Below are 23,966 nucleotides of genomic sequence, written 5' to 3'. Positions count from 1 at the left end.
AGTGGCGGCGGTTAGCAGGAACGAGTTGTGGAATTACGAGGGTGGTCTGGAAAGTTTCCGACCTCAACGTGAAGATAGCAGCACTTGGTAATAAAAGCAACTGTATTTCGTTGTTCATCTGTTGACAGTTTTAGTGAAAGTAAATGATATTGTGAACATTTTAAGTTGGCGGCACTCTCAAAGGCCACAAAAACCAATACATAGAAATGAACCGGCTGCGAAATAGTCCACGTGGACCGTAGAATTGGCGGTTCGTATTGGGTAATTTTTACCAACCGAGTTTTATGATTGGCTGAAAAGTCATCAAATTAAATTTGAAGCCATGTTACAGTGACGAATAGAAATCGGGGAATGCGGGGATGGTTATCGCCGTCGTGTTCAGTGCAGGCACTGATCGTGATTTGAGTGTTGAAATTCGATATTGGTGCAGTTATAATTACTTGAAATTTTTGTTATCTGTTTAAAATGTGGCGTCCTTGGACAAGTAGGTACTAATAGTAATAACGAGTGTGAATAACAACGCAGACTTTTTCCAGTGTAGTGATTCCAATAGCGATGGTGAACAATGCGAAAAAGAGATACCAGTGAATGAGATTCGGATGTATTTGAATACTGAAACACAGAGTACCTATGTATATAAGAATCTACATCTCAAGTTTGGTTTCGAGGGAAACAAACTATTACGAGCAACATCAGATTTGACCGAAACTCCTTTCTCAACTGTATGTAAAATACTTATGATGCACTGTTTTGAAACCTTTGGTGTAGTAATAAATATTACTGGAGTTTTTCCAACACCAAATCGTTATTTTTAACACCTCGACACGTGTTTCGATCACCAAGTGATCATCTTCAAAGAGGAAGATTAAAACAAAGAGTTTTTAAACAAAGAGTTTTAATCTTCCTCTTTGAAGATAATCACTTGGTGATCGAAACACGTGTCGAGGTGTTAAAAATAACGATTTGGTGTTGGAAAAAACTCCAGTAATATTTATTGTATGTAAAATAGTCAAAAAAAACCTTATGAACGCAAAACGCGATGTGATACAGGATTATCAAAACCTTTAGATGTTCATCTAATAAAATCATTGAAAAATCAATCTATGACAGTTACAAAAGCAATGAGATTCCTACAACTGAAATCCTAAGGAAGAAATTGAATACTTCCGGTCATAATGTGACCTGCTGTTACAAAACTCTTCAGAATTGGATAAAGAAACTAGGATTTAGATTTAAAATAATAAACAAGCGTCAAGCAGTTATGAAAAGCAGGAGAATAATGGAAGTGCGTAACAAATACTTAAAACAAATAACTGAATATAAACAAGATCAACGTCAAATTTTCTATTTAGACGAAACGACGAAACTTGGTATGGCACTCACGACACAGTTACGACAGGGTGGACTGATGGTTCGAGAATGTGTACGCCCAACATGTCTGCAAACAAACGATCCCGACTAATCATTGTGCATTGCGGAGGAAGTAAAGGATGGGTTCCGAATTTTATTCGTTATCTTTGGTGGTTCACCTCCAGTTCCTGGGTCAGTTGAGTTTTCTACAGGTGCAGACCCAAGTCACGACACAAAATTCGCCAAGTTGTGGTCTGCGAAAGGCCGAGTTCTTGTGAGCGACGCAAAAACGACTGCTTCGGATTCTTCTGTACACTCTCACAGACAGCAGCAATGTTTTCGGCGAATCTTGCGCTTCGTCGATCATTTACTGAACCAGTGGACTCAAATTTTTCCACCGCATTGCGAATAGTCCTCTCAGTTGGACTATTATGGCCACTGTAAATTGGGCGAAGCGCGCGGTACGTTGCCCGTTTGCACGTGTCCACCGTCCATGGTAATTTGGCAAAATAGACTGAATAAATAACAACCAATTTGATAGATGTAGCTTCAACAATATGGCTGTTATCAATTGTCAAAGTTTAGAAGTCCCTGTTGTAAGACCCTATGCAAGAATTTGTTTAGTTGCCATAGAAGTTTTGGTTTACACTTTTCTCACAAGGTGCAAAAAATTATTTTTCTACTTTTTTTTATTAAAATCAACGTCATTAATGTAGATCGTGAAAAGAAACGAGTACAATGAAAAACAAGATCATATTTTTTTATGTAACAAGCATCCTTTATCATCTCCATTGGATCACGGCTACTCAGCCGGGATAAACAAAGTTCATATAAATATTACCGCACTTTCTCTGAATAAATAACAAACAAACAATAACAAACTGTAATGACGAAAGTCTCTTCTTTCGGTATTCTCAATTGGGTTGGTAACTTGGAGAGCAATTTCGAAACTGTATTAACCAAAAAATTCGATTCAGATTTTTGCTGCAGGAGTTTAAGATTTGGATGTATTAATTTTTTGGAATGTGCCGTTAAAAAGGATGTCACGTACGGCACGGTGCTCCTTAAAAAAGTTTTGATTCACCCAGTATGTTCCTAGAATTATTATAGAATAAAGAAAAAAAATTATTTTCAGACCATATTCTTATAACAAAACATACCCTTCAACTGAGTTTTCATTCAAAATGGAAACGGTTGAACAGATCAGCTTTCTGACATTTTTTTAATATAACTTCTAGAACGCTAATTGTACACCAAAGCACCAAGTATAATTCAATCTCATTTCATTATCTGACAGCAAAACTGCTGTTTATTCCATTTGTTCGAAGTCTCGGCATTTCACTCTGCAGGTGTGCATGTTGTGTTGCCTACTGCTTGCTAATAAAATCTTAATTAATGTAGTTATTATCGACACGATAACGTTTTGCTATTTATCTTATGAAGTTATACCTTACTCCTTATTAAGCCTTATTAAATAGTTCGGAAAATCTCATGTGTTGAATAAATTTTCAGGCCGCAGTCCTAATTATACGGGTTGAATTCAAACTTTCAAAATGTTTCATTTTTCCAGGAATTTCTTTATTATATTATTGATTCATTGTAATCTTGATAAACGAAATACGAAAAGAATATAAGACATTAATTATAATAATAATAATAGTAACTTAATCGTGCCTTAATAGCCTATGGCTATCTTCCTCTCCTCCTGCTTAATGATAAAATTAACATTTTCGAGTGATAAGATTGTCTAATATTATATAAATTGAATTGAATTCCCTGAAAGAATCCACCAACATTTAAAAAGATCAGCTGAAAAAAAACAATCATATTAGGCAAAAAAAACTGGAATTACAATGAAATAAAATACAAGCAACAATCAAGAAATAAAAAATTGAACTATTAACACGAGATGAAAACTAAAAATTAATAACAAGAATAAAGAAAAGAGAATTGAAACTTTCTATGTTTTTAACACTTTTATTTGTAACTACTCAACATTACTACAGTTTCGTCCTGTAAGGACATTTTCAAACTTATACATTGAACTAAAAATGATTGATTACACATATAACAACACTGTAGGTAATAATAGAGGTACTTTAAGCTTAATTGAGTACCTGAATTTTGTTTACTAGTGACAATGTGGATATGCTAATTTGAAAACCGGTGAGTAAACTAAATCGATTTGATCATTCAATAGGTTGTACCCGCAATGTTTACGCTTTTGAATTTCCAAGGATTCCAAATAATTAGTTTGCAACCCTTCCTTGCATAGTGCAACATTTCCGTATCGTTTAGATTCGGAAACTTGTGATTACATGCCAAGGAATGTTTGAAGGTGATTGACAATGTTTCGTGATGAATTTCACTAGTTCGGACTTCCATTGTCTATTATATAAAATGATTTGAAATCCCTGAAACAAGTAAAAAAGAATAATTAAAAAAGAATAGTTGAAAATAACAATTATATTAAGCAACAATAAACCTGAAATGAAATGATAGTAAAATAACCTACAAGTAAAAATATAATAATTGAATAAATAAAAATTAAAGGAATGCAAAAAGAAAATAATAAAAATAAAAAAGTGTAGAGATTCCAAGTCACGTTAGTTCACGACGTTTCGATTGTTGGTATCTACAATCGTCTTCGGGTGATGACTGGACTGATTCCTCCGAGAGATGACTATTTTATAGGTCGTTGAAATACTTTCACTTTCTCTACTTTCCATTTTCCGCTTCACTGATTCCGTGAGAGATGACCGATTTGGCGGGAGTTGGTCATTTCTCGTTTGATGATGGGTTTCCATATGTTTCGTATATCTACGCTGGCCTGGCTGAATACGTTGTTGGACAACATGTATGCGGCTTCCTTAAATTTTCTCCTGAACCAATGTTCCTCTCTGTGCAAGATCTCAGCTTGGGACCACTCGATGTTGTGTTGATGGGTCCAAACATGGTCTGCTATTCCTGATTTGCTGGTTTCTCCTCGCTGTGTGTGCTTCTTGTGCTCGGCAATGCGAATATTCAATGGCCTCTTAGTTTCACCAATATAGGATTTTCCGCACTCACATGGTATCCGGTAAATGCAATTCTTGGAATCGCAGTCTGCGTTTGGGGGCCTGGTTTTTGTGAGGCTGCTACGGATAGTGTTACCGGATCTAAAACAGGTTCTAATGTTGTACTTGGAACCAATTCTTCTTATCCTCTCCGATAATCCTCTGATGTAGGGAAGTGCAAGCACTGGTTGTGACGGCTTCTCTTCCTTGCGAGGCTCCTGCTGTCTTTTGGCCAAAGTCTTTTCTACCATCGCTTTGGAGTATCCATTCCGCTGAAGATCACTTTTGATGATGTCTAGTTCCTTCTCGAGACCTTCCTTTGTATTACAAAGCCCAAAAGCACGGTCTAATAGAGTCTTGATGATTCCTCTTTTTGTCGATTGATGGTGGTTGGATTCGTGGTTCAGATACTGTCCCGTATGAGTGGGTTTTCGGTATACAGATGTTTCCCACTTAGTGTCGGTCCTCTTCACCAAAACGTCTAAGAATGGCAATTCATTGTGGATTTCCTTCTCCATTGTGAAAGTGATGGAAGGTCTCACGCTGTTGATGTGTTTCAGAAAGGCGTCTAGTTCAGTATTCCCATGGTTCCATATTATGAAGGTGTCGTCAACATATCTCAACCAGACTCGAGGTTTCTTGTGGGCTTCTTCAATGGCCAGAGTTTCAAACCACTCCATATATATGTTGGCTATGACTGGTGAAAGTGGCGATCCCATTGGCAGTCCCTCATCTTGTGTAAAGAATTCGTCCTTCAGTTGGAAATAACAGTTTCGTACACAGCATCCTAGTAATTCCATAATTACTTCTATAGGTAGATTCGTTCTCTCTTTCAGGTTCCCGTCTTCGGATAGCTTTCTCTGTATGATTTGGAGTGCTTCTTCGACCGGAACGTTGGTGTAAAGGCTTTCCACGTCGAAACTAATTAGTTGATCTTCCTGTGTGACTTCAATTGACCCTAGTAGTTCGACAAAATGTCTTGAATTCTTCACAAAAGACGATGTTTTCCCTTGTAATGGTTGTATTAAGGGAAGTAAAAATCTAGACAAGTTTTGAGTAGCCGAATCTCTGGAGCTGATGATCGGTCTAAGCGGAACGTCCTTCTTGTGGATTTTGGGTAGACCATACAAGTGAGGGGGGCTTACTGTGGTGCGGTGTTAGGCATGATCTTTCCTTGTCCGAAAAATAGACTTGGTGTTTTTTCAAAATCTGGTACAACTTCCTTTCGATTGATGCAGTTGGGTCCCGTACGATCTTTGTGTATCGTCCCTTCTGCAGAACCTCTTCGATCTTCTGTTCGTAGAGAACGGTATCCATTACCACAGTAGCGTTTCCTTTATCTGCAGGTAGGATCTTAATGGTGTTGTCTCTACGTAGGCCGTTCAGAGCTCTACGTTCTTCCTTGCTGATGTTAGATGTTGGAACTGGTTCTCGATCCAACTGTTCTCTAATTTTCCATCTGAACTCTTCTGCCTCGGTCTGGTCAATGAGGGAACTGGTGGATTCCACTGCAGTAATTATCTCCAAAGTGGGCACAGATGTTGGCGTAATGGCAAAATTCAGGCCTTTCCTCAACAAGGATTCCTCTATTCCCGTGAGCGGGCGGGAACTCATGTTGATGACGTTGGTGGCTTCATAGGAAAACAGGACAACTATGAAGCCACCAACGTCATCAACATGAGTTCCCGCCCGCTCACGGGAATAGAGGAATCCTTGTTGAGGAAAGGCCTGAATTTTGCCATTACGCCAACATCTGTGCCCACTTTGGAGATAATTACTGCAGTGGAATCCACCAGTTCCCTCATTGACCAGACCGAGGCAGAAGAGTTCAGATGGAAAATTAGAGAACAGTTGGATCGAGAACCAGTTCCAACATCTAACATCAGCAAGGAAGAACGTAGAGCTCTGAACGGCCTACGTAGAGACAACACCATTAAGATCCTACCTGCAGATAAAGGAAACGCTACTGTGGTAATGGATACCGTTCTCTACGAACAGAAGATCGAAGAGGTTCTGCAGAAGGGACGATACACAAAGATCGTACGGGACCCAACTGCATCAATCGAAAGGAAGTTGTACCAGATTTTGAAAAAACACCAAGTCTATTTTTCGGACAAGGAAAGATCATGCCTAACACCGCACCACAGTAAGCCCCCTCACTTGTATGGTCTACCCAAAATCCACAAGAAGGACGTTCCGCTTAGACCGATCATCAGCTCCAGAGATTCGGCTACTCAAAACTTGTCTAGATTTTTACTTCCCTTAATACAACCATTACAAGGGAAAACATCGTCTTTTGTGAAGAATTCAAGACATTTTGTCGAACTACTAGGGTCAATTGAAGTCACACAGGAAGATCAACTAATTAGTTTCGACGTGGAAAGCCTTTACACCAACGTTCCGGTCGAAGAAGCACTCCAAATCATACAGAGAAAGCTATCCGAAGACGGGAACCTGAAAGAGAGAACGAATCTACCTATAGAAGTAATTATGGAATTACTAGGATGCTGTGTACGAAACTGTTATTTCCAACTGAAGGACGAATTCTTTACACAAGATGAGGGACTGCCAATGGGATCGCCACTTTCACCAGTCATAGCCAACATATATATGGAGTGGTTTGAAACTCTGGCCATTGAAGAAGCCCACAAGAAACCTCGAGTCTGGTTGAGATATGTTGACGACACCTTCATAATATGGAACCATGGGAATACTGAACTAGACGCCTTTCTGAAACACATCAACAGCGTGAGACCTTCCATCACTTTCACAATGGAGAAGGAAATCCACAATGAATTGCCATTCTTAGACGTTTTGGTGAAGAGGACCGACACTAAGTGGGAAACATCTGTATACCGAAAACCCACTCATACGGGACAGTATCTGAACCACGAATCCAACCACCATCAATCGACAAAAAGAGGAATCATCAAGACTCTATTAGACCGTGCTTTTGGGCTTTGTAATACAAAGGAAGGTCTCGAGAAGGAACTAGACATCATCAAAAGTGATCTTCAGCGGAATGGATACTCCAAAGCGATGGTAGAAAAGACTTTGGCCAAAAGACAGCAGGAGCCTCGCAAGGAAGAGAAGCCGTCACAACCAGTGCTTGCACTTCCCTACATCAGAGGATTATCGGAGAGGATAAGAAGAATTGGTTCCAAGTACAACATTAGAACCTGTTTTAGATCCGGTAACACTATCCGTAGCAGCCTCACAAAAACCAGGCCCCCAAACGCAGACTGCGATTCCAAGAATTGCATTTACCGGATACCATGTGAGTGCGGAAAATCCTATATTGGTGAAACTAAGAGGCCATTGAATATTCGCATTGCCGAGCACAAGAAGCACACACAGCGAGGAGAAACCAGCAAATCAGGAATAGCAGACCATGTTTGGACCCATCAACACAACATCGAGTGGTCCCAAGCTGAGATCTTGCACAGAGAGGAACATTGGTTCAGGAGAAAATTTAAGGAAGCCGCATACATGTTGTCCAACAACGTATTCAGCCAGGCCAGCGTAGATATACGAAACATATGGAAACCCATCATCAAACGAGAAATGACCAACTCCCGCCAAATCGGTCATCTCTCACGGAATCAGTGAAGCGGAAAATGGAAAGTAGAGAAAGTGAAAGTATTTCAACGACCTATAAAATAGTCATCTCTCGGAGGAATCAGTCCAGTCATCACCCGAAGACGATTGTAGATACCAACAATCGAAACGTCGTGAACTAACGTGACTTGGAATCTCTACACTTTTTTATTTTTATTATTTTCTTTTTGCATTCCTTTAATTTTTATTTATTCAATTATTATATTTTTACTTGTAGGTTATTTTACTATCATTTCATTTCAGGTTTATTGTTGCTTAATATAATTGTTATTTTCAACTATTCTTTTTTAATTATTCTTTTTTACTTGTTTCAGGGATTTCAAATCATTTTATATAATAGACAATGGAAGTCCGAACTAGTGAAATTCATGCCAAGGAATGGTTTGAAAACGTCGAATCATTTTCGACTAATCTGAAGGACCTTTCATGTTTATCATACCGTTTTTGGAAATTTCGACCACATTGTCCCACATAAATAGTATTACACTCCGAACACTAAAGCTTATAAACTCCAGATTTCTCCAACTTTGGCATTGAAAAGGAAATGAGATAACCTGGCATGTGGTCTGAATGCCACTTCCAAATTGTTTTTTCTGAAGAAACCTGCAATTAACTCCGTTATTTTACCAAAATATGTTAGAGTTGGCGGGCCTATAAACACCCACGGGAAAGGTATGGCATATAGCAAGCGTCGGATTTTTTTTGTTTAAATACCGATAAATAATATATTAAAAAAGAAAACCTACAGCACCACATCACTTGAAGATTTTGATCTGCCAATGTGCTGACTTTCATAAAATAAAATTTAGGGTGTCTCCAGAGGCTCCAATAAATTAAAGACATCGCCAGAACACTTAGTGACACGACTATCGTCAAACTCAAACCAGTGCGTTTCATCTTTGACCAATGCCTAATAATGACCAGATTCAACGCCAGAACCACAGTGAACAATGACTGCATAAAGATCATAATAGTGGTCTGCTAGATTGAAATGCTCATCTATTTCGAACCTTCGTAAGAGTTTGGTGATTCCGTCAGAGGTTTAGTCATGTTTGAAGATCATCAGTGTTATCATTAGATTGACTGGTGCCTCAGCTATACTTGTTTTTTTATAACAGTCAGTTTGGTGCATGTTTGACAATACAGTCGATCATCACCCGTTAAAAGTTCCATTTTCAGATGATTTAACAATAAGCTTGGCACGGACTGATTATCAGTCATATTAGGAAACGCTAGTTGAAGTTCCAGAAAATCACATACGTTTTTGCTACCTCTTGAACATTTACTAAAAAGTAAACAGGTGAGGATTTTTTCAGCAAAATATCTACAAACAAGACGAGATATACTGTACGGAATCATTCAATCCAGAGCGGTCAGAAGTATTGATTTTGTTATTTTTTTGCTCACGAAGAGAATTCAGCAAGAACCCCAAGAATTCGAAGCAGTCCTCTTGTTGTCCTAACGAGTATCTAGTGGACTTCAAAGACCCCAGGAAATCGCTTGATGGGAAAGATGATACAATAAATTGAAAATATTTTGTGAAAGCAATTGTTTGACACCTCCGAATTTTCGAGCAATTTCAATTAATCATTCTGTAATTGCGTCCCGTGTACCATTGGTACGAACATCATTTTCCTTTCACTCATTACGTATTTGAACCCCCCTAAAAGCGCCATACTGTAAGAAATGACTTACCAAAATCTTCCACCATCTCCCGGTCTGTCAGTTATTTTATGTTCAACATACATGTGCTTGCTGATTTGTCATAATATTTTTTCGCAGAGTGGTCCACTAAGTGTGCAACAAATGGAAAACTTTTTTATTATCGATTTCTCAGAAAATTTCATGCCCGACAAAAGTTGGTGCATGTTCCAAAACTATACCAAGTGTACCTGAAATGGCTTTATGACAAACACCATACAGGATAGGCAAAAAAATATAAAGTTCGTTCAAGAGTAAAGTACCCTTATTTCAAAAAATATAGAAATATGTTGAAGAGCTTAGAATTAAAAGTTATGTTCAGATACGAAGTCATGGCCTGCTATTCGATTTTTTTTTCTTTTGTAAAATTTTGAAATACCCCCGTATGATACATATTTTTACTATTTTTATTTAATATGTATTTGAAGTAGCCATAATCAAATCAGTTTGGAGTATTTTTTATCGAATTAAAGTGTATTTGTAAAATTTACTTGGATTTTTATTTTTTTAGGTGACCGTCAACTTCATGTTTGTTGCAACGATTAACGCTTTTCTACCGCCTTTCTTCAGCGCCTTTCTACCGGTCTCAACCTTCTCATGAAATTATTCTATTGAACTTATAGGTTACTTTAAAGAGCTGTATAAGGAGATGTGGTGCCATCTTACTAATTGGCTACCCCGTATAAAACGCCGCTCGGACTAGATAAAGCGATTAGAATTCAACTCAATTGAGAGTTCGATCAGAGCGGACGATGGAAGTCCGACCAAGTCGTCGGCGGTCATTCATTCGCTGGTCCTTCGGTTACTTGTGTCGCGGGCAATCTCTCGACGCCTGATCGCAGGAGTGTCATGCGGACGGCGACGACGGCGTGGACGTCGACGGCGCGTTTTCAGGAATAAGAAAAGTCCGTTCAGTCGCCAACTTTCGATCTACTCGTACGGCTTCTCTCAGTGTGCGAGACTCGACGCCTCCCGATTTCTTCTTCCACCGAAGCCCACTGAGTGTGGTCTGTATTGTCGAGCAGAGATCTTTCGGTGTCGCAGCAGAAGTTATGCCGCAGGTAATGATAGTAATAGTATTTTTTCAGTAGGTACCAGAGTGCTGTGAAATTGTAAAAAAATCTGTTTTGAACGGGGGGGGGCTTATACCGGTATTATTGAGAATGGAAAACCAAAATGGAAAAAAATTAACAATGATTTCGCTTATGACTCAAAAAAGGCGAAAAATTTGACGGCTAGGCAGCTTTTATATAATTTTAGAGCGAAAAAATGCACTTGACCTGTTTAACTAATTAAAATGATCGTCAATCTGTATTATTGAGAACGGAAAACCAAAAAGGAAAACAATTAACAATGATTTTCCTTAAGACCTAAAAAAGGCTAAAAATTTGACGGCTAGGCAGCTTTTACATAATTTTAGAGCAGCGATAAAATTCACTCTACCTGTTTAACTGATTGAAATGATCATCAAGTTGTATTCTTCAGAATGGAAAACCAAAAAGGAAAAAAATTAACAATGATTTCCCTTAAGACTTGAAAAAGGCGAACCATTTTACAGTTAGCAGCTTTTACATAATTTTAGAGCGATTAAATGCACTTAACCTGTTCAACTAATTGAAATGATCGTCAATCTGTATTAATGAGAATGGAAAACCAAAGAAGAAAAAAATTAACAATGATTTCCCTTGAGACTTGGAAAAGGCGAAAAATTTGAGGGCTAGGCAGCTTTTACATAATTTTAGAGCAGCAATAAAATGCACTTGACCTGTTCAACTAATTAAAATTATCGTCAACCTGTATTCTTGAGGATGGAAAACCAAAAAGGAAAAAAAATAACAATTATTTTCCTTAAGACTTGAAAAAGGCGAAAAATTTGACGGCTAGGCAGTTCTTACATAATTTTAGAGCAGCGATAAAATGCACTCGACCTGTTTAACTAATTAAAGTGATCGTCAATCTGTAGTATTGAGAATGGAAAACCAAAAAGGAAAAAATTGACAATAATTTTCCTTAAGACTTGAAAAAGGCGAAACATTTGACGGCTAGGCAGCTTTTATATAATTTTAGAGCGAAAAAATGCACTTGACCTGTTTAACTAATTAAAATGATCGTCAATCTGTATTATTGAGAACGGAAAACCAAAAAGGAAAACAATTAACAATGATTTTCCTTAAGACCTAAAAAAGGCTAAAAATTTGACGGCTAGGCAGCTTTTACATAATTTTAGAGCAGCGATAAAATTCACTTTACCTGTTTAACTGATTAAAATGATCATCAATCTGTATTCTTGAGAATGGAAAACCAAAAAGGAAAAAAATGAACAATGATTTTCCTTAAGACTTGAAAAAGGCGAAAAATTTTACAGTTAGCAGCTTTTACATAATTTTAGAGCGATTAAATGCACTTGACCTGTTCAACTAATTGAAATGATCGTCAATCTGTATTAATGAGAATGGAAAACCAAAGAAGAAAAAAATTAACAATGATTTCCCTTGAGACTTGGAAAAGGCGAAAAATTTGAGGGCTAGACAGCTTTTACATAATTTTAGAGCAGCGATAAAATGCACATGACCTGTTCAACTAATTAAAATGATCGTCAACCTGTATTCTTGAGAATGGAAAACCAAAAAGGAAAAAAAATAACAATTATTTTCCTTAAGACTTGAAAAAGGCGAAAAATTTGACGGCTAGGCAGTTCTTACATAATTTTAGAGCAGCGATAAAATGCACTCGACCTGTTTAACTAATTAAAGTGATCGTCAATCTGTAGTATTGAGAATGGAAAACCAAAAAGGAAAAAATTGACAATAATTTTCCTTAAGACTTGAAAAAGGCGAAACATTTGACGGCTAGGCAGCTTTTATATAATTTTAGAGCGAAAAAATGCACTTGACCTGTTTAACTAATTGAAATGATCGTCAATCTGTATTATTGAGAACGGAAAACCACAAAGGAAAAAAATTAACAATGATTTCCCTTAAGACTTAAAAAAGGCTAGAAATTTGACGGGTAGGCAGCTTTTACATAATTTTAGAGCAGCTATAAAATGCACTTGACCTGTTTTACTAATTATAATGATCGTCAGTCTGTATTATGGAGAATGGAAAACCAAAAAAGGAAAAAGTTAACAATGATTTCCCTTAAAACTAAAAAAATGCGAAAAATTTGACAGCTAGGCAGCTTTTACATCATTTTAGAGCGATTAAATGCACTTGATCTGTTTTATCAAATAAAATGAACAATAATCGGTAATAAAAATAATGAAATATTTTAGGAACCTGATAATTTTGAGATATTTCACATATATCTTGAAATTAATTTTTTTGGATTTTGATAATTCGATATTCGAAGTATCATTGAAATACCGTCATATGATCAACATTTAGCTGGAAAGCAATCTTTCTAGTACTGGTAGTAGGTTGTTCTTCAATCAAATTAAGTACTGCTTCCTCAAGCTGTGGTGTTCGTTCTTCTCGATGGCGACCACAATCCTGCGTTCTTTTGTCGAATGAACCATATTCTCGTAATCGTTGATGAAGTCGAGCAAATATTCTATGTGAAGGATGCTGCCGTTGAGGATACATTTCAGCATATCTTCTAGAAGCTTCTAACCCATTCCCCTGCGACAGACCGTAAACGTAATGCATATCAGCCATTTCCTGATTTGTGTATGCCATTTTAATAACAAGTGAATTATTAAAGTGACAAATTAAGAACAGAACAACAACACACAATTAGTATTAATTCAATTTCGAATTTTCACAAACTGTCAGCGTCATACCAATTTAATCGTCACTATTGCTAATAGCGACCTACTAGATAGATTAGTTTCGTATTTTCGCATTTATGACGATGTATCTCTGTAGATGAATCTCTGTAAATAAATTTTTAAATGGTAAACAAATAAAAAGACAAAAAGGTACATTGGAAATAAATTTTAGGGGTTGCGTTTTCCACCCCTTACAACCATCGGGTAAACCAAATAAATTTCTGGCTAAGTGTTATTTGTTAGTACAAAACGTCAGGTTAATTTCAATATTGTAACTTTTTTAGTGCTTGTGAAAAAATTGTTATAGGTACATATTTTATGTACCCCCTTTAAGGGGCTGTATCTTTACAAGGGATGCTCCAATGAAATTTCTCTATATGAAAGATCCTATATTTTTTCGATGAGGAATCACCTCCTTAAATGTTTTACACTTATTTAGTTACACCCTGAATAGATAATGTATGTAATTCTAATGGTTAATACTAATTGCAAGTAATATATTCTCACAGTCTTGACTACTACGATCTATTTATTGTTAATAGTATTAGCTTTCAAATTTCGAGGTTATGTTGTTAATTTCTTCCTATCTTTTTTTGAAGGTTTCCCGTATTTTTCAGTTAATCATGGAGAATCAAAAAAACAAACAGCTATTTTCTGAAAAAACTGGGCTCTCCTAAAAATAACTCCTTTTCAATTCAACTTTAGAACATTCTCATGGCTATTTAACGATCCACTGATTTGACTTCTGTCAGTGTCATTTTTGAAAATCGAACGTTTTCTCTTTAATTTTTTTTCGAAATTTTTTGGCCCATACGCCTCGCCATGGCGAAAACTGGAGAAATAGGCAACCTGTACGGCAAACCCGACATAGAACGACTCGGCCTCTTCTCTGAAATGCCCTATATGAACGGAAAAGGCTACGTATCGTTGTTCCCGAAGCCCCGCGTCAACAAAGGACGAAACATAATGGGAGAGGGGCCCAAAGTGAAGACCGGCAAGCAGGACTGCTACTTTGATAAAGAGTTCAAAAGGTTGTTCGTCGGCGAGGCCCTCAAAGGTAGGGGAATGAAGAAGGCACCGAAGGTGAAGAACGTTTCGGAAAAACCCTTCGTTCCAGCCGGCGAAACGAAACTACACTCGACTCCTGGGGATCACTACGGTACCTTCGGAGGGAGGATCGAAGCCTTTGGAAACCTTCGGAGGCCGAAGCCGCCTTACAAGAGAGAACCTAGGAACGCAGTAACGAGCCTCGGAAAGCAAGGAGGCTACGGCTACGCTAACATATGCCTGAGTCCTTATCCTACCCACGATGCGGACAGGTACGGCGCCAAGCCGAAGTACAAGATGTACGGCCGAGTGTTGGACGGCCCCATGCTCACCAATCACTACCCCCAGCCTTACTTCGAGCGCAATCCCTTCAAAGACCCGCCCGATATAAAGCCGGGGCCTACTTACGTGAGACCGCAGGAGAAGACGCTGCCTCCCTTACCGCCTGGCAAGTTGGTCCCCACGGGGCCAGCGAAGCTTCCCGGAGGATGCCACGCCGGTTGCTTTGATAAGTTTCCGGAGTACAAGCCCGACAAGTATCTCACTCTTTATGAAGTGCTTAAGCCGAAGAAACGCACTGGGGGGAAATTCTATCCCCAGTCGACTGCCGAGAAGACTTTTTATACGTGTTCCGTGATCAACGAGAACTTGAGGTTCAGAGTTAACGCGAAGAACCATGGCTCTTTCGAACCAACCTACATAAAATATTTGGTTGATTGAGGGTGCGAGGAATGAATTCGATGCGCCAGAGTTGTTTGAATAATTCACAGGTCGATCGATCTTGTTTGCACTTAATTTTAAGTTGTAAACCGTTCACTGATTAAACTAAAATCAACAAACTCCGTTGTGTAAATATATGGCAGGAAGAAATATACAAGTTATAATTTCAAAACATAATAAATACACAGATAGTTTTCTTTCAAAATGGAAAATTTTGTTAGATGGCCGTTTCTGATGCATTTTTAGGTGAAAATTTAAGGCAGCGAAAAGTGAGCAACTATTCGGGGTGATTCATGAAGATTTTGAGTAAAGTTCATATTTCTTTTTTGAATCAATGTCCAGCAAAATTATCTGTTTTTTTAGAAAACTTTTTGAAATTCGGTGTGGCAGGAGAAGTGCAGGGCGTACATCTCGACATCACCAGGTGAACGACATATTGAAACGAACTATGGTGTCAGCGGATGTTCCTGGAACCCTTAGGTATAGTATGTCTCATACCATGGAAATACGGTAAACCTGTGGTATGGGACTTTACATGCTTTGACACGGTCGCGGCTTCCCATTTAGCCGAAAGTTCGAAGTCTGCTGGAACCACAGCATTGTCTGGCGAAAAATTGAAACGAAAAAAATACCAAAATCTTGGTGACAACTATATATCTTTTCCGTCCAGTAGCGGTTGAAACTTTTGGTGTTTATGGCCCAGAGTCTCTGTTATTCGTTAATAAACTAGGAAGGAGAATAGGCCAAGCAACGAAAGATCACCGTTCTACCTCTTTTTTAATAGAAATAATTAGTATTGCTCTATTCAACGTGGTAATGCTGCTTCGGTCCTTGGAACTATTCCTCCTTCACATAATTTTGATGAGATCATGTATTGCCCTTATTTCAGTACGGAACTGAAGTATCTTCGAAACAAGCCGGGATATGTGGATATTCATCAGTCTCCTATCAAGGTTAATTCACAAGTGATTGATCCACCTTCTTCTTTTTCAGTACGGTCAATGGGCTTAGGTCATTCTTGCCCACCAAATATGAGTTGCAGTCCTCGAGGTTCTGGTTCCCTTTCAGTGGAACAGCTTCATGAAGCAAGAGCAGAATCGATGCCTTTACGAAACCCTTAATTGGAAGGAACGGTTGCAGCTTGAGAAATGTTTCTGATACAGATTCTGTGAAACATGTTCTTCCTTACGAATCAGTAGACAGTTGTCCTGAAAATCTTGAGAAGAAAATTGGGTTAGATAATTAAGGAAACACTTGCTACATGAATAGCATTTTACAAGTGTTGTTCATGACGAAGAATTTTGAGAACGAGGTTTTTATGATGAACCAGAACGACAATGTTTTCTACGTATTCATCAAACCCAAACACCTGTTCATGCAGCTGCAGTTTCGTAAGAAGGTATCATCTTTCCCTCCAACCGATTTCCTGGAGTCTTTGAAGTCCACTAGATACTCGTTAGGACAACAAGAGGATTGTCCCGAATTCTTGGGGTACTCCTGACCGCTCTGGATTGAATGATTCAGTGCAGTCTATCTCGTTTTGTGTTAGTAAATCTTTTGCTGGAAAAATCCTCACGTGTTTACTTTGTAGTAAATGTTTCCTGATATGACTAATAATCATTCCGTGCAAAGCTTATTGTTAAATCATCTGAAACTTCATCTGAACTTTTAACAGGTGATGATCGACTGTATTGCCAAATATGCGCCAAACTAAGTGACTGTTATAAGAAAACCAGTATAGCCGAGGCACCAGTCAATCTAATAATAACACTGATGATCTTCAAACATGACTCAACCTCGAACGGAATCACCAAACTTATGAAGGTTCGAAGTAGATGCACACTTAAATCTATCAGACCACTATTATAATATTCATGCAGTCATTGTTCACTGTGGTTCTGGCGTTGAATTTGGTCATTATTACGCCTTGTTCAAAGACGAAATGGAACTTGTTTAAGTTTGACGATAGTCGTGTCACTAGGTGTTCAGGCGAAGTATTGAATTTATTGGAGCCTCTGGAGACACCCCACATTTTGTTTTATGAAAGAAAGGACATTGGCAGATTATGATCTTCAAATGATGTGGTGCTGCAGGTTTTTCCGAGTTTTCCTGAAGCTGAAAGAGCAAATGCGCCACTGGAATCTGTCTGTCTGTCTGTCAGACAGAATATGATCTTCAAATGATGTGGTGCTGCAGGTTTTTCCGAGTTTTCCTGAAGCTGAAAGAGCAAATGCGCCACTGGAATGGATGAAGTCTCCCCGGAGCGTCAATTAATTTTTGTTTTATAAATATTTTGACAAAATATTGAGGAATGAATATGTATAGCTCATTTGAGCGCTTTCTTTTTTAACCGATTTCCCCCTTCAGTGCAGCGTAATCCGGAGCAGTTAAAGTCCGTAGACTTGTGGATTCTTAAAATCGAAAATAGTGACGTAGTTTGGTTTCAATTTTTTTCTTCATATTTTTTCAATTTTTTTTATTTTATTGCTTGCGTTTTACTGACATTTCACTTATTGTTCAACACATTTATCAATTCATTTTAATTTCTAATCAGATTTCAAAAATTTCATGAATTATGATTTTCTATATTATATTTTTCGACGAAGTCGTTTTTCCTAACAACATGAATTTGAATTTTTATCGACCTTTTTTGGGTAATGGTTACCTTCCACAATCTGAAAAAATATAAAAATTATAATGGAGAACTTTATACAAGTGTAGAATGGCAAACTTTTTAGTTTACCCCGATAAGTTACTGCGTAAAAATCAAAGTATTTTTCACAAAGAAAAATCTTCTATTTATCAGTAACTTGTCGTATTTCATGGAATAGGACATCGGGTGGAATGGAATAGGACAAGAAAGATTACCAATGAGCCTCATTCTAAGAGACGTAAGCTAAAAGAATCAGCGTATATTCTCATGTCTGGAGAGAATTGTATCTCGAATAGCTCCTTAGAAATAGATCGTACTTGGCTACCCATCTTGAAGAAAACTTTGGATAGTGGCGAAATGGCAACAAACTGATATCGGAGAGTACCTTGTATTACATCGAATATTTCAGTTGTCAATCAACAACATTGACATAATTTCATATTTCAAAACTTCTTTGACATCTGTCGAAGAAGTAAAGAAATAAGCTCTCAAAAAAGGAATAACTGCATATTTATTCGAATTTTTATCCATTTCTGAAGACGGAGGCAGATTTTGGCCTCCGAAACGTAAAAGATAAGTATAATTTCTTAATATTTTTTTTGATAGGCAAAATTGTGAAATACGACAAGTTACTGATAAATAGAAGATTTTTCTTTGTGAAAAATACTTTGATTTTTACGCAGTAACTTATCGGGGTAAACTAAAAAGTTTGCCCTTCTACACTTGTATAAAGTTCTCCATTATAATTTTTATATTTTTTCAGATTGTGGAAGGTAACCATTACCCAAAAAAGGTCGATAAAAAACTGATTTTTTCCTCCATAAAAAATGACTTTCGTTGAATGAATTTGAAATTTTACGAAATGAAAAACGAATCAACATGCTTCCTGATTCACACATCTTCACGAAAATAAGACAAAAATCTATCAATCCACAAAGAAATCGTCATTTATTGATACGAGGTTGCCTTTTATATTTCGGGATTACAGAACAAAAACAAATATTAATAATCAAAAATTACTTTATTGTTTTTCAAAATGTTCCCCATGAAGATCTATACACTTTTGCATGCGTTTGAACTAATTGTTGAAGCACTTTTGCCACTCTGATTGAGGTATCTCCAAAACATGCATTCTGAATGCAGCAACCGCTTCTTCAGGTGTCGAAAAACGTTGACCTCTCAGTTTGTTTTTTACGTGCGAAAATAAAAAGAAGTCATTCGGTGCCAAGTCAGGACTATACGGCGGATATCTCATCAAATCGATGTTTTGGGTACTCAAAAATGCCGTTGTTTGAGCCGATGTGTGAGAGCTCGCATTGTCGTGGTGAAGAGTGGTTGGTTGGTTTTCCTGATTTCTTGAAAGACAATAACTGGCAAACAAATGGTTGTGTACCACTCATAACTGACTGTTCTGCGTTGTTCTAGTGGTGCGGTTGCGACATGTCCACTTTTTCCGAAAAAACAGGCGACCATTTGCTTGGAAGTACTTTATGCGCGAACAACTTTTGTTGGATTTGGCTCGTCTTGAAACACCCATACAGTAGACTGCTGTTTACTTTCGGGCTCATACGCGTAAATCCACGATTCATCACCTGTCACGATGTCATAGACGTGTTTCAAAGCACCGCGATCGTATTTTTTGAGCATTTCCTTCGACCAATCGACATGAGGCTTTTTTTGAGCGATTGATAAATTTTTTGGGATCCAACGCGAACAAATTTTTTGGCAGTCAAATGTTTATGCAATATTGAATGTATGCTGGTCCCACTAATGCCTAAGGCCTAAGGTTGTCTCAATCTCACGATAGGTCACATGACGACCTTGCAATGTTAGTTCCCGCACAGCATCAATGGTTTTCAGAACAACAACTGATTTTGGACGACCTTCACGAAATTCGTCTTGGAGTGAACTACGACCACGATTGAATTCACTATACCATCGATTAACACTGATCCTTGATGGAGCTTCATCTCCAAAAATTGAATTAAGATCATTAATGTACTGTTGCTGAGTTAATCCACGTCGAAAGTTGTAAAAAATAATCGCACGAAAATGTTCACGATTTAATTCCTTTTTTGGGCCGAGATGAATCTTTTAAGTTACTATTAACAACACAAATAGCGCGCGTATGTTAAAACGTTCTGAGTACGTATAGCTTCAAAATGTCCAACTTTACGATAGAGCTGTAAGTTGTCAGATTGCAACACTAGGGTTGCCAAATCCCGAAACGTAAAAGGCAAACTATCGTATATAAGACATGTTCAATCCGAATCGAAACATTATTATAATTAACAGCAATTCAATTGGCTTCGACAAGAATGAGCGATGTACAGTTTATGTATGTGAATAGTTTAAAAATAAGGTAAATGTTCAAATTTCGCGGGCATCATACATTCGTATGCGTATGCGTAGCGTTTTTTTTATGTTGGTACACTTGTCTCGAACATATGTTCACAGTTTCAGTTGCTTAGCATGTTTGTTGGTGAAAGGCATAAAAGTTCGGCGATTTTCTGCTATCGAAAAAATGGATCAAATAATTTGCATCCACTTTTGTATAACGAATGGAATTACGAATTAGTTATGAAAAACACTTGAAATGTTGACAGTAGCATACGATGATTGTATTCAGAGTCAGCAAAATGTTTACGAGTGGTACAAGCTTTTCACAGTAGGCCAACACGTTCGTCCTGGACGCATATCAATAACAGATGAAATTGAGAGAGAGCGAAGAAAATTTTTATGAGGATGCCGGCATATCGGTTGGCTCATGTCATGCAATTTTTTCGTAAATTTTGGGTATGAATCGTGTGGCAGCGAAGTTCGTTCCAAAATTGTTGAATTTTGACAAAAAAACGAGCCTGTTCGACGGCAATTTAGATTTGCTTAAAAGGGTCATAACTGGTGATGAATCATGTGTATATAAATTGAAAGGGTATATTTCCAGGAGAGATTCGTTTTTGAAAAAAAAGGTTTCGACTTTCTACTTCTCCATCTTGATGTGGGAATCTTCCAAAGAAAGGAAGATAACTGAATTAAACAAGCTGCATTTTCAAATGGTTTTTGAATGCTCATGGTACCCACCAATAATAAGAAATTTAACGTTACTGGTATATTAGCCATATTGTCATCCAGTCAGCCAGCGCCTTCTGTAGTGAATGCGACAATGTGCTCTTTCTAATGTCAACGTTTTCACAAACTTCGTATTTTTGTTAAAATAATTTCAAAATGAATGTTGAGCCTTTTTTTGTTAAAGCTGACTCTCGACAACTCACCAAAAGTCGATTTTGAAATGATCGATGAATTTCACTTGAAAAATTTGCATTTGGTACCGAAATGAAGAATGAAAAATTGAAACGGTAGGTGGTATATTTAGTAGATCCCTTTTATTTAAATGACATTCATTTGAGACTTTGTCTTTTATCGAAGGATAGAAAGTTTTGATTCAATTTTTATTTTATCTCGGCCAAGGAGCAGTATGATGACTGAAAAGAGAAGCAAAAATATGTACAGTGAAATGTAGAATTACTCCAGAACATATCAATCCAAAAATAACCAGAAAATATATTGGGCGCCCATTTCTATTTTATCCTCTTCAAAGTAGTTCTGATACGCGTATATAGTTATAACATGTCTTATCGTCCCAATAGAAGAGCCAAGACCAAGAAAAGCACGCCAAGTTCGATCAAATGTCAAGGTTTTATTCATTGGTTTTTAGATTACCGTGGCGTAGTGCATCAGCAGTTTTTGTCACATGGTCGTACGGACAGGCAATATGGACTATTATCTTGAGTTATGCGCCGCTAGTGAGAAGCAATAAGAAGAAAACGTCCGGTATTGCGGAAAAACAATTCATGGCTTTTGTATCACGACATTGCACCTGCTCACTCGTCATTGCTTGCTGGTAATTTTTCAGCCAAAAACAACACCGTAATCATGCCCCATCCACGGTATTCACCAGATTTGCCCCCTACGACTTTTTCCTGTTCCCAAAATTGAAGAGACCCATGAAACGACGGCGTTTTGCGACGATTGATAAGATAAAAATTGAAAAGCCGAGCGAGCTGTAGGACCTACCAAAAAGTGCATATCAGAATTGCTTTGAGGCTGAGAAAAAACGCTGTCAGAAGTGTATTATATCTGAGGGAGACTACTTTGATGGGGATAAAATCGAAATTGATAAATAAACAACAGAGTATCTAGCTGCTAAAAGTAAGTTATGTGACTCGGGTGCCGGTACTGCGGTCTCATGTCAAGATAGATTACAACAATGAAATCCTATTGAATAATACGAGGATAGTCATTGACATTCTCTGTTCATATATTCGAACAATGTTCTTCTTGAAATTTCTCGTTATTTGGGTAATAAAAATGTATTTAGTGCAAGAATTGATATTTCGTTCTGATCGATGCATTTAGCTGAGAGTATTTCAGTAAATGATATTTACGAATACCACTGGACCTAAAACTTTTCTCAGAAGAATGACCATTTCTCAAAACTCAAACTTTGTTATTTTTGAGCAATACCAACCGAGCAACCAGCAATAGATGAAAAAACGAGTCCGTAGGACGAGTTCCTGGTGGTCATTGTTATCTGCTATCGAGTAAATTGATGTATTCAAATTATGCATCCGTTCGAAGTTCCACGTGAATTCAGTATTAACTAGCTGTTATGCAGAAGTGTTCGTAAAAGACGGTAGAACAGAGAAGGTGAGCCTGACGGATGAGATTATTCGCCTGCCAAGCTCCCGCTCACAAATTATGTCAGCTCTTTAATATTCCAGAGAGGAATTTCGAGCAGCCAACGAGAAACGATCTGAATACTGAGTGATTACTCAGAGTAATTTGATGGTTTCGTATTCTTATAAGAAGTGTAAATTAACGAAGAAACGCCGAGAAATTGCGATTGACAATATTTAATGTAATTGAGTGAGAACAAAAAAACTTCTACGATCGTGCAAAAAGTTTGTATATTTTTGCACGATCCACAACGCCAAAAATTCGTGGAAGAAGAAACCAATGAAATGTGCATAAGAAGGCGCGTGGAAGTGAAGCCTGGAATGTCGTAAGGGTGTAGGCGCTTAAGGCAGACACGCACTTACGAGGGTGATTCCAAAAGTACCCGGTCCAACAAAGAAGACACAAAAATTTTGGAAAAAATTTTTTTATTTTTCAACATAATCTCTTTGCAGCTCGATATACTTACATCAAAGTACCTGGTTATTTCCTTGGCATTGGTATCTATGGATTTACCAGTTAGTTGTGTACTATACAGGTTAGTCTGGTCGATTATATCATTCATTATGTCAAAAGAGAAGAGTTTGGTGAAATACTCGATTGAAGCTGGTATCTCTTCATTTGTATCCGGAACGAAATATGTGTTGTTCATTCCAAATATATCTTCCTTTGTCCAGCTGAAAGTTGGTTTTTTTTTTTTTCTTCTCCCTTTTTCTTTTTTTTGCTGTTGGTTCCTCTATCTCTGCGTCCTCTTCGTCGAAATTTTGTTCAATTCCAGATATATCTTCCTTATCTGATTCATTATATGCTGAAAAAAAATCGATTATCACCTCCCCACTTCCTTATATTATGATGGTTACCTGAAGTGAGATCCATAACTTGCTTTATTTTGGTTTGAATTTGGAACAATGTTAGATTTTCCTCGTCGTCGGAACTATCAGTTCCTGAAGTTGCAGTTACCGTTTGCTTTGAATTTGCTTCAGTCACATTTTCCTCATCATTGGAACTTCCAGAACCATCGGGAATATCAGACAAAGGTGGAAGTTTGAATTTCTTCCTTCCATAAAATGAACATGAGGGAATTTTTCCAAGATTTTCCATGAATATATATTTCGAAACCTAGGTGAAACACTTTCTCAGTATGGGCAATGTAACCATATGGATACGCATATTTCAAACATTGCTTCTATATTCGTGTAAATTGGATCGGAAACAAATAAACAACATATTACCTGATTCTTTCACAAAACAGCAGTGACACTATAGACATAAAATGACTATGGTTTCAGTAGGAATTGAAACTCATATACGAATGTCA

General features: G+C 37.6%; 2 protein-coding genes across 4 annotated transcripts in view; both read left to right on the top strand.

Moving 5' to 3' along the window:
- Pka-R1 (Protein kinase, cAMP-dependent, regulatory subunit type 1) overlaps positions 1-23,966 on the top strand; it is a 174,462-nt gene that overhangs the window by 66,442 nt on the left and 84,054 nt on the right. The window contains exon 1 of one of the 3 annotated variants that reach the window (XM_074176368.1): positions 10,441-10,786. The exons of the other annotated variants lie outside the window; for them this stretch is intronic. Within the exon in view, the coding sequence (XP_074032469.1) occupies positions 10,778-10,786 (9 nt within the window). The 5' untranslated portion in view covers positions 10,441-10,777. Of the gene's footprint in view, positions 1-10,440; positions 10,787-23,966 lie in introns of those variants that run through there. 3 annotated transcript variants of the gene reach the window in all.
- LOC111507832 (cilia-and flagella-associated protein 96) lies at positions 14,180-15,380 on the top strand. Its single transcript, XM_023163194.2, has one exon. It carries the CDS (start codon positions 14,317-14,319, stop codon positions 15,259-15,261), a length of 945 nt encoding a protein of 314 aa, XP_023018962.1. The 5' UTR covers positions 14,180-14,316; the 3' UTR covers positions 15,262-15,380.

This window comes from Leptinotarsa decemlineata, unplaced genomic scaffold (assembly GCF_025532065.1).
Source record: "Leptinotarsa decemlineata unplaced genomic scaffold, Ldec_3_MD MMD2_tig00001719_RagTag_RagTag, whole genome shotgun sequence".
Lineage (NCBI taxonomy): Eukaryota > Metazoa > Arthropoda > Insecta > Coleoptera > Chrysomelidae > Leptinotarsa > Leptinotarsa decemlineata.
Note: the sequence above shows the minus strand (reverse complement) of the source record. Positions and strands in the feature narration are given on the sequence as shown.